The sequence below is a fragment of the Microdochium trichocladiopsis genome, assembly GCF_020744255.1.
Source record: "Microdochium trichocladiopsis strain MPI-CAGE-CH-0230 chromosome Unknown B0I36scaffold_1, whole genome shotgun sequence".
NCBI lineage: Eukaryota > Fungi > Ascomycota > Sordariomycetes > Xylariales > Microdochiaceae > Microdochium > Microdochium trichocladiopsis.
The window spans coordinates 3,694,848-3,705,942 of NW_025763544.1; the positions used below are offsets into that span (position 1 = coordinate 3,694,848).

General features: G+C 56.8%; 3 protein-coding genes across 3 annotated transcripts; 2 read left to right on the forward strand and 1 right to left on the reverse strand.

Annotated features, from left to right (window-relative positions):
• Positions 1 to 1,477: 1,477 nt before the first annotated feature.
• B0I36DRAFT_14991 (uncharacterized protein) lies at positions 1,478 to 4,358 on the forward strand. Its single transcript, XM_046148497.1, has 3 exons — positions 1,478 to 1,956; positions 2,026 to 3,828; positions 3,889 to 4,358. The coding sequence occupies exons 1-3, from the start codon at positions 1,730 to 1,732 to the stop codon at positions 4,136 to 4,138; spliced, it is 2,280 nt and encodes a 759-aa protein (XP_046018812.1). The 5' UTR covers positions 1,478 to 1,729; the 3' UTR covers positions 4,139 to 4,358.
• A 1,222-nt stretch (positions 4,359 to 5,580) lies between these two features.
• Positions 5,581 to 6,516, reverse strand: B0I36DRAFT_15007 (uncharacterized protein). Its single transcript, XM_046148498.1, has one exon. The coding sequence runs from the start codon at positions 6,325 to 6,327 to the stop codon at positions 5,746 to 5,748; it is 582 nt and encodes a 193-aa protein (XP_046018813.1). The 5' UTR covers positions 6,328 to 6,516; the 3' UTR covers positions 5,581 to 5,745.
• Positions 6,517 to 9,150: 2,634 nt separating this feature from the next.
• B0I36DRAFT_344450 (uncharacterized protein) lies at positions 9,151 to 10,485 on the forward strand (the record flags this gene model as incomplete). Its single annotated transcript, XM_046156258.1, has 1 exon — positions 9,151 to 10,485. One exon carries the CDS (start codon positions 9,151 to 9,153, stop codon positions 10,483 to 10,485), a length of 1,335 nt encoding a protein of 444 aa, XP_046018814.1.
• Between the last annotated feature and the right edge of the window lie 610 nt (positions 10,486 to 11,095).

Here is an 11,095-nt window from a genome sequence, read left to right on the forward strand (position 1 = left end):
GGGAGAGATGTCGGGACACGCGCACAATTTCCCGACAATGGCAACAAGACTGGGCACACGGCTGAAGTGACGATGAACAGGTGAAAGGCCTCTAGATCTGGCGATCTGCCAGGGGTAGCAGGGAGAACGGCGATGCTCTGGCAAGTCGAGATGCCTGGACGGTGCGCGGGCAGGGCTGCAATAGGGGGCCGGTGGGACAAAAGTTGGCTGGCGGCCCTTGCTGGCGCACACGCCAAGAGCGGCTGGCCAGGCCTGAGTGGGCGAGGGGCCCTGCTTGGCCAAGCTGTTCCTGCATTAGCCCCGGTGCCTTCGCACATGTTGGCCAGGGGTCCTGGACACCATCGACGCCCAGGTGCTGGACTGTGGCTCGCTGGCTGCGGAAGGCCTTGTCAGCGATCAATGCTGCCCTTACACAGCGTACGGGGCACCTGCTCCTCATCACCGAGCTGTTTATGCAATGAGCAAGTCGTGCCTGCACGGAGACAGATGCCGCCACGACCAAGCCTAATCTGACCCGGACAAGCCAGACAAGCAAGGGAGAGAGGTCTGAGAGGGAAAAAGCTTGTCTGGACTGTCGTTGTCGCTTCGCAGCCGATGGATGCCTCTGCCTTGGACTGGGACACTGTGCTGGGAAACCAGAAGCAGGCCCTTGCCTTCGCGCCCTTTGCGTGAAGCAAGGCAAGCCAGTGAGCATGGCTGCAAAACAGGCCCAGCATCAGAGACGGGCGGCAAGTCACTCACTAGAGCCTTGCAGGCAGGGCTTGCTTGTCAGCCGGGGCCACACACACAATGCTTCGTTGTGGCTGAGGAGCCCAAGTGGGCGATTGTGCCGGACGGATGCTGCGCCGGGGGACCCACCACCCCTCTATTCATTTCCCGCAAGATGAGCTGCTACTGGTCCGTCCCCTGACCCCGGCGCCAGGGCAGCGCGCCCATTCGCAGCAAGACGCATCCTGCCCAGGCACAGGCCCACTGGAGCACCCGCGCCGTTGCTTTGCTTGCTCGCCAGTGCTTGTCTCGATGGCCACTTGCGTGGAGGGTCCCGCAAGAGGAGAGGAGAGGAGAGCTCCCAGTGTCTCCTCCTGTTGCGGTGCCCTTCTCCTGACGGCGGTCTGCGGTCTGCGCGCGCTGGCCCTGGCGCTGGCCCTAGCCCGTTCCTGGCCTGGCCTCGCCGCTTCTTCGCTATCTCAGTCTCGACGCCGCCTCTCCTTCCCTCCTGATTGATCACCTCCAACTCCTTTGACAGCTCTAGTCGCTTTGAAGCAGCCGCAGTCTCGACGACAACCAGGTCATTCGCAGACCAGACTGCCTGCCCCCGAGTTGCAAGCCAACTTCTCGTCACTCCTTTCCCGCATACAGCACTCGTTTATACGCATCCTTGCCGTCGTCGCTCCTTAAGCCACCACAGTCATTACATACATCCTCGCTTCGGTACATACTTCTGGATTCTGGTGCAGGAAGCCGACCCCCTTCTCGACAGGACTCTGGCCCTCTGCTCCTGCTCTCCGCACGATAGAACACCCCATTCGACTCGCCGGTCCAGATCACTGTTCCCGCACTCTTCATGATCATCATCACGACTCCGCTTGTATAGATCATAGAGCCTCCGCTGGAAATCATCGAGCCAGTGTTTAGTCATCACTGCCGAAGCCACACTCCACGATAGGAACTTCTCGTGGACAACAACCACCACCTAATTCTGTCATCGGAAACCGACGACTCCATAATCATGGCTGGCCCTCACCATCACGGTCATGCCCATTTCCACCGGCACGTCGATGCTGGCCATCGGGTCTCAGTCGAGCACGTTGCGAGAGCAGTGCCTGTGACTGAGGCCCGTATGGCAAGCCCGGCTCAGGGCATTGAGCAGCCTACCGGACCGCTCACAGCTCGTGGCGTTGGGGACAAGCCCATCGGTCCCGACGTCACAAATATCGCCATCGCTTGTGGCATCGCGTAAGTTTGAAACGTCTGGCATATGAGCAAACGTGGATGGACGTTGATGACATGCTAATACTCGTGAAGTATCCCTATGGTGCTTGCCATTAGTGTTCTCCTCTTCCTTCATCGTCGGTCGGTCAAGCGACAGCGGTTAGAGGATGCCGACGACAAGTACAAGTCCATGGACTTTGGCCTTGGAGAGGGTGTTGGAGGTTCAAAGAACGGCAAACGCCGAAGCAACTTCTTTGGCAAAGAGAAGGACTCGGCACACAAGACCCAGCTTTCTATGGACATGAACCTCTCGAGCCCTTATCTTCTCCCGCCAACCCTGCAGCACTCGCGCGAATCTCTTGCCAGGTCACTCAACAAGGATGAGAGTGACCCTTACCGACTTGTACCTGATTACGCCAGCGAGGTCGGTTCCATGAGGTCGTTCCCGAACAAACGCCCAGACCGTGGGTCATCCATCTACTCTGGAAAGACTGGTGCTACCCGCCCCAGCACGGACGCGCCGCAGAGCAATTTCCCTCTTCGTCAGAATTCGCTCCCTCCTCCTACATCGCCTTTGCCACAGCTGCCAGCTGCTGCTCAGCGCGCAGAAATCGTTGGCTCCGCCACTGCCCCTGAGCTTCCTGCGAAGAATGAGTTCCGCTTCAACGACGATGAGTCTTCGCGCCCCCAAGGCGCGTCTCAAACTATTCCGGAGGAGGGTGTGCCAGAGATTCAACAGCCTCCTCAAGCTGCTACCAAATCGTCTGCAAGAGTTGTGTCCGGCCAATCGGCGTCCAGCGTCCAGCAGCAATACGAATCTAGAGCTGCGTACGACCGCGAGTCTGGACCCCTGCCTCCTCGCGATCCTTCCCGTGGCCAAGGACTGGGTATCACAGATGCTACGCCGTACCCGAGTGACAACAACATGCCGGTCATTGTGACCGAAACTCAGCCCGCGTCTTCTGGCTTTGACTTCAATCTCAACACATCTTCCCCCCAACTTGGTGGCGGTCTTCGCTCACAGGAGCAGGATGAGGCGTACCCTCAGGAGCACGACTACCCCCACTCTGCTGGTCTCGCTGTTCCGGAGCAGGCCAACAAGCGTCTGTCTGTCGGGTTCCGTCCTCTCCCACCGGATGACTACCTCGAGTCTGAGGATCCTGAGTTCAGAGCCAACAGAATTCGATCGTTCTACAAGGAGTACTTTGATGACTCGATCAAGCAGGACAGCGGTAAGCCACCGCCTTTGCCGAACCAGAATGGCGGACCCGCACATGGTAGTCAGGAACCTGCCTACTATGAGGACTACGACGCCAACTACATGGGTGGCGAGGCGGCTTACTTTGATCCCGAGACCAATGCCTTTGTCATGCCTTATGCCCAGCCCGTCACACGACGAGCCATGACACCGCCCCCGAACAACAGACGCCCTATGCCAGGACCCAGAGGTGGTGGCCCACACCGTGGACCGCCCATGATGCCTGGTGGCGGCCCTGGCCGGCCCAGAGCAGGATCGACCATGTCTGGCGCCATGGGCCGCCCTAGGGCTGGCTCCACGATGTCGGGTGGACGATTTGGACCTAACGGCTCGGGATACATGAGCCCGCGCCCTGGCTCTTCTGCCTCGCAGCAGCGATCTGTCAACGGAGGCAAGCCTCGCAAGCCAATGCCCCCGCCCGCTGCCCTGACGACACTTCCTACTCCCTCAAAGCTCAAGGATGACTCCTTCAGCATCTTCAACGCCGCCGACTTTGCGCCTCCCCCCAACATCAGGGATCAGGCTCGTGGTCGCTCCCAGAGTCCTCTTGGCGAGCGCAGACCTTACCACAGCCCATCAGTGCCTGTGCACTCACCTCTCGTAAGCTCTTACGATGAGGTTGCTGCACTTCCCAGCCCGTAAGTTGAAACTCGATCAAGTTCATGTTGTACTGGTTCGCTAACTAACAATGTGTGTAGGCATCTTCTGCGCAAGTCTAGCACCTTCACCGGATTGGATTTCGCGCCACCTCGCCGGTTCAAGGACCCTGACACGATGAGCGATGCCGGATCGATCCGCTCCAACAACAGTGGCATAAGCTCCAAGAACGCCATCGCTCTTCGGAACGGCGCTGGCCGAGTCAGCCGGCTGCCCGGCGACACTGTCTTCACTCAGCATGAGATGGCCGCGACCCTTAGGCCACAGATGGACATGATCAACAGGTCATAAGCGATTGCCACTACAGAGGAAGGTTGCACACAAGATGTTGTACATATGTCTTTTTGATAGCGCTGCATTGGAAGAGTCTTGTGCCATGGGCTTGTATGGATTGTCATTTTCACGATGGCTCTTCTCGTCATGGCTTGGCACATGCACGATCCATCTTTGGGGGCCCCCTTGGCTGGGCACCACACAAAAGCATCACGACCTAGCGTATTTTACCATTGTCATTTACTGCGCTTTGTCCTTTTCACCCAAAGCCGACAATATTTACGCTTCTCTACAGGGACTCTGCGATTTATTTTTCTGTCGTCACACATGGCATGGCGGGCATCGCTTCAAGTAGCCACTCTTTTTGCGGATAGAGGCGTAGACATGCGTAGTCGTTTTCTGGGTAACTGGTGCACATATACACCTTTATATACATATATATATACACACAGTTCGAATTATAGACAGGAAACAATAGGGACAAGTGAATTTCTTCTCTTTAATCTCCATTTTGCGCGCAGTGCCTCTGGCTGTCTTGTTGGAGATATGGATGTGCTTGGCAGAGGCCGTGTGGGTTCAAGTTGTGCTCCGTGTACGAAGGACTGGCTGACACGTGAATTTCCTTGGTGTTGGGCTAGTCTAGTCAGGCGGCTTCTTCGGCACATGATCGCAGTGAGGTCAGGCGATGGTTCTTCCTCCCTGCTTTTCTTGTTTTCTTTACGGTTGTAACTCATCGGAGACCCTGCTCCGTGGTTCGACCAGGATGTGAGCGTTGCTCAGGGAGAAGATTCATCGTGAATGAATGGGCAGCTTTTGTGTCCACCACTCGCCCTGTCCTGTTCACTTCGCTAGATGTGCGAACAGCAAGATGTGTATTAGTGTGTGTGTGTGTGTGTGTGTGTGTGTGTGCGTATGTGGTGCAAGAGTTGTGCCAATTCAGAGCATATAATTGTATACCCTGGGGTGCAGACGGAGAGTTTTATGTGCTACATTTATATATCTAGCAACCGTTTCTGGTTTGTTCTGTCCCGTAATCCTCTTCTGCGTGCTCGAGGGTGAACACACACTCACCTACCTACTACGTCTTGACGTCCTTGGTAAATGTTCGCTTAGCTTTTGTATCTCCTTCCACGAGCGGGCGTTGTGCGGGTTGGAACACAACGTGATTCACTCACTCAGCCTTGGGATTTTGGAAGTTCAGCAATAGCCCTTCCTGGCGCATGGAGACTAAGGACTGAGGAGAGAACTCCGTGTGCAGTGGTGCCCCCAGCTTGGGAACAAGCTACGCTCATATAAATTCGGTCTCTAACGGGACTGCTTCTGGGTACTCTCTATACATCATGAACAACTCCTGGGCCGACTGGTGAACAGGTAGGAGAAGTTGAAATTCTCTTGGCGATGTGGCAGAGAAACCATTCGCTGAATCCACACTAAATGGAAGCTTTGGTAAAGATGCTTTGATTAAACGTGCTTAGGCACGCGCAAATGAGGAGTTTCTGCAAGTAAGTACGCATGCTTGTATGGGGTTTGACCCACGGTTGGGCACTCAGTCTGTCTAGCTGACTGGGCAAAGCATGGAAAGAGGCATTTTCCATAGCACTACATGAGATCAGGGCGATCTCTTATTACTGACCAGTGCACAGTGTATCGTGGATAAGAAATGCAAGGAATGCCAGTGCCTGCCATTGCTGAGTGCTCACGACCAGCAGATAGTCATCGTCTACTTCATTTCTCTCTCTCCAAAGCTCCAGGAGTGCAAGGACTAGACAACAACGTCCTCTCCTGTATAAGTTAAAGCCCCGGGAATAAGCGAGGTTCCTCATACCAAGCACCCTAAGGTAAGCTGAGATTTGCTTACAGAAACGAAAAATGACAGGTTGCTCCAAGGGCTCGGTTTCCAGCTGTCTCTGCGTTGCTAGTTGTATTGTCAGGTATGCTCTGGACTGTTCAGCATCTTCCAGCTGTGCACCGATCATGCCGGCATCGTTCACCGAGTTTGGAGGCAGCTGAGCATAGGCGAGTAACAAGCAGATAACCTGTGTGAATGATGAGCGGCCGAATTTCGGGTGCAACTCTCGATATCCTGCGAGTATTCTGTGGCCAGACGCAACTTCCATGGTCTCATTGAAACAGCTTTGATAGTCATGGTTGCATTCCCAGTGAAAGTGTGTCATGGTCCTCAAGTGATGATCGTCCCCATAGGACATGTTATATGACCGGCGCTGCCCTGTTTTCTCACACGCGGAGCTTGTATGGTGGCTCTTTCCGTCTGAAACATGGCCCCGTAGCAGGGACTGATGTACGATGCGACCTTGCTTACCCTCCCCCCAGTTGGGATGACGATGACACGACTACGGCCCGTTCAGCAAGCGCAGGGATGACTGGCATCTTTACGGCTGACCGGAGCAATCTGTGCAGTCCCACTTTTCTGCTGACGCTGCAAAGAGCCATCTGGATGCTTTAAACGAGAGTGCAAGGCACGACGAGCCCCGGGTCAGATCTGATTACACCAAGAGAACGAATCGACGTAACAGTGCTGATGGTAGTGTAGAATATCCCACTCTGTACGAAGCCGCATCTTCGTGGCTACTGAACCAGAATCGTTCTTAACAGTTCCTCTCAAAGAAAAGCTTGATTGTCTCCGCTTGCTCAAAGGAGCTGCTGGTCGAGTGTGCGTGACGTGAGCGCCAACCCACTCGACAAGGCCCCAGTTGAGGTTTGGCCGGGGCGGACCACCGAAAAAAGGCAGATCCGTGCATGAAAAAGCGTGATGGCGGTTAATATTAGCCAACACCACAATTTCATTATGGACCGGGTATGCCCGGTCACAAGCCAGTCCTTCGACGTCTGGATCGCCCGCGCGCACAATTGCCCGTGCTTATGGTCTTGACCCTTCCTGGTCAATGCTCGCGCAGGAATTATGTCATTGACGGCCAGCGGCAACCGGCGCGCGGGCGGCGTCACGGGCTGATTCAAGTCATTCGCCATTGGTGTCACCGAATTAACCCAGACAGCTGGTCCCGGCATGTCTGTGCACCTGAACCATTCGTCATTGTGGGCTGGGGGTCTGCGACGGATATGTGACCATTGGGGAGGCGGCTCAGTCCGGGGATCCAGCAGAGGTCTCCAGCCGGGCCGATTTTGAACGGAGTTGGACGGCGAGGAATACGGCTCGTTGTGCAGATTCAGATCAGCGTGCTGCCGATGGGAGACGCCGACGCGCGCTAAGGGTGAAGGCGGCGGGCTATGCGGCTCCGGCTGGGCGGGATGATGAGGACCGAGGCGATGGCGGCTGGGTCATTTTGTGCTTGCCGGAACGAACTTGGGACCTGCATGTATGCCAGATGGATGGATGGATGGGGAAGGAGGGCTCGTATTGGTTGTCCTATTAAGTTAGGCCAGTGAGAAAGCCACCCTTGGGCGGCGGGCCCGGCTGGGCTGTCCAGTTAATTAGTGAGTGCTGTGGAGCGAACTCTGTTTTGGCAGTGTTCCAAATTTGGGCAGCCCGTCGACTCGGCAGGCTTGACTCTGCAAATCCCGTCACGACTGCGCGAGGCCTTTTGTGGACTGGCCGAGAGGAGAATGGCCATCTGTCGTGAATGCTGGTCAGCTGCGGGTGCAGGGAATGGAAGGGATGCATCCTTCCTTCGAGCGGCAGTCTGGAGGAAGGAACTGCGGAACAAGCCCAATTTCGCAGCCTGGGGAGTCACGTGTGCATGCACAGGGACCACACTGTGCAGGGCCTGCGTCGGGACAGACAGCCAACGACCTGCCTCAACGAGCCCCTACGAGCCCCTACTGACTGGGCTGGGCAGGGTCTCCAGGGCGGTTTTGTGGGGTCCGCCTGCGCGGGCGCGGCCATGCTCGCTGCAATCCCGTCCAATCCAGTCCGCCAGTCGGGCACAGTGCCGCTGGCCCCGTTTCGACGCGCTGCTCCTCTCGTGTGCCCGGGTGGTTCCCTCTTGCTCTGATCCTTCGCAGCGGCTCGTGTTGCTCCCAGTGCACATACGCACGCCTCACCGCGCCGGCGCTCTTTGTTCTCCTCTTTTTCCCTCCTCTCTGCTTGTCCAGTGCGCCCCGGTGAGACTTGTCTCAACCACACGACTGCCCGCCTGCCGTCATTGCTGTCGCATCTCTGGCATCTCCATTGTTGATCTCGCCATTGCCCGATCCCTCTGCGCGCCGGGACAACACGAGCCCATCCATCCCCAGCTCTTCTCCTCTCCTGGCCAATCGCCCGCGACACAGCCACCTCCCCGTTTATTACTCACTCACTCGCAGCTGCCGCTCGTCGCCTATCGCTTCCATCTCAAACCATAACTTGTTCAGCCCTCGTGCTCCTCCGTCGACGCGCCGCCATCCCCTCTCCCATTAGCGTTTCTCTCATTGCACCACAGCGCAAAACTCTCTGTCCCTCGCCGCGCCTCTGGTCCACCGGCTCCGGCTCCCGCGAGCTGTCGTTGTTCTCTGTGCGGCAGAGAACCGCTCCCGCCTCTGCTGCTACCCCAGGTACGTTTTGGTGCACATTTGCCTCCCGTCTCTCTTTGCGTCATTCCCTCGAGAGAAACCCTCCTTCCGGCTGCACTCTCCGTGCGCGCGAGACCGTGTGGCTCGAAGGCACAGGTCGATGATGCGATCGCGACCGGGCCGGGCTGCGTAGGGGATCATCGCCACGCCGTGGTGCTCCGATGCTACCTACCTGGCTGCTGCTGCTGCTGCTTGTTGCCACGACCCGGCCATGGGCATGGCAGTGCCTGCGCATAGTGTGTGGGCCAGCCGGCTGCCTTGGTTCCGCTGGCCTCGCATAGCTTTGGCATGGCTCCTCCACCCAGCTGCATGCCAATGCCCACTTGCTCCGTCGATTCGCCCGCACCCGTAACCTTGGCCTTGGCCTGCCCGGTTTTCTCATACATGCCTCGCTGCTGCCGCTGCCTCAAAGAAAACAGCCCTCCCCCATCCTTGGTCCGTATCGGATCATTGCCCGCGGCCCTACATGTCGTGCTTCGCTCTCCATCGCCGCCCTCACTGACATGGCCACATCCAACAGCACGCAGCAATTGTCGCTGACACTCACCTCACCAACGCTGCCGCCGTCATCATCAGACTCACCGTCACCCTCCGACTCCACCCCGTCAGCCCTGGATTCCTCATCCTCGCCCTCACAAGACACGGACACGGCCACGGCCACCTCGCCGTCGTCTCCCGCCGCCACCATGTCTACTCCCGCAAACACGTCGACCCCGGTGATTCCGCCTTCGAGCGATCCCGTCACCAGCCCTTCCAATTCGCCTTCGCAGCCCTCCACTCCTACTGCTGAGCCTACGCCAACTACTACACCACCCACAACGCCAACAACGCCTACTCCCACTCCCACCCCAACTGAGCCATCTACGCAGCCGACTCCCACAACGCCAACCAGCACGCCCGTTGAGCCGTCGAGCACACCGGCACCGACTACGCCCACGACGACCACTCCGACGTCAGTGAGCACCCTCACAACACAGATCACCACCGATGGCAGCACGGTTACCGTCGTCGAAACAAAGACGGCGACCCCGACACCAGATCCGTCGTTGCCATCCACGAGCTCCACTCCGGCTCCGGGGCTTACTCAACCAAACGGAGGCGCTGGTGGCAGCGGGCTGGATCAGAAGGGTGTGATTGCTGTGGCTGTCGTAGTCCCAGTCGTCGGAGTCGCCCTCATCGTAGTTGCGGCCTTGTTCTTCTGGAGACGACGACGTCAGCGTCGTGATGCGGAGGAGGAGAGAAGGAAGGAGGTCGAAGACTACAGCTACAACCCCAACAATGACCCCACGCTCCCAGATGTCGGCAGCTCTGCCGGTGCATACGAGCTCAAGGACGACACTACATCCGGCTATCGCGGCTGGGGCTCGACCACTGTGGGTTCGACAGGACGTAAAGCCTCGACCACCATGTCTGGCGGCGTCGGCGGGGTCGCTTACTCTGATGTTTCACACTCAAGGCGTGATCCCTCGGAAGGCTACTCAGAGGGTCCACTCATGGGCGATGGCTCACGATCACCTGAAGGAGAGATCCTTGGCGCCATGGGCCCTTCTGCTGCCGAGAACCGAAGCAATGTCCACCGTGGACCCTCCAACGCATCGTCTTCTTACAGTGCTGCTGGACGCTCCGATGCGTCAGGCGACAATGCCCCTGGTGTAGCATATGGCAACTACTACGACGGTTACGGGAACCCCTATGGCAACAACGCGTCGGGCCAGCAGGGCCCCGTCGAGGTTCCTGGCCAGCCTGTCATTCGCGACAACCCGGCTCGCCGCAATACTCGCATTGAGAATCCCTCCCATTTCCCGCAACAAAGCGCTGGCATCTCACAAAACTTCTAAGCCACCACACTCGCTGAATGTTCTCTTCGGACGATACCCTTCCAGGCTCGATCGCTCTGGATTTATCCACTTGAACTGCCGATCTTTTCCTCTTTTTACGAATACTGGAGAAGATATCGCAGTCTGCCCCTTCAGGTCGCCAGAGAAAAGATTTATATCTCTCTTCGATATGGCGCAAGCTCACTTAATTTTGAGACGACGAATTCCACGGCTCCCTTTGGTCTCCATGAATGGCATACACGAGCCATTGTATATACCCCACTTTCATAATTCGCATGTAAATAGGTACAAGTAGTTCTTGACATCACGCGCCCATCTGTCAATAAGATTGTCAATTTCTGAAGCGTTCGCACCTCTACGGAAGGGACATTCTCGGGGCCGCACGCACATTCACGTATATAAAGGGTCGTTCGTTACCGATCCGCGACGCTTCACATAGGGACGGCTCCTTGTCCTTCATTTTCTTCCTTATCATTCAGTCTCTCTGGGCATCTTCATATTCCTGGGCAAAAGAAAAAGAAAAAAAAGCAAGATAAAACCCAAGTAATACGAAACAAATACAAATCGAGTTCAAACATAAAGCTAGAGGCTCGTTTGTGGTCCAGCTGCG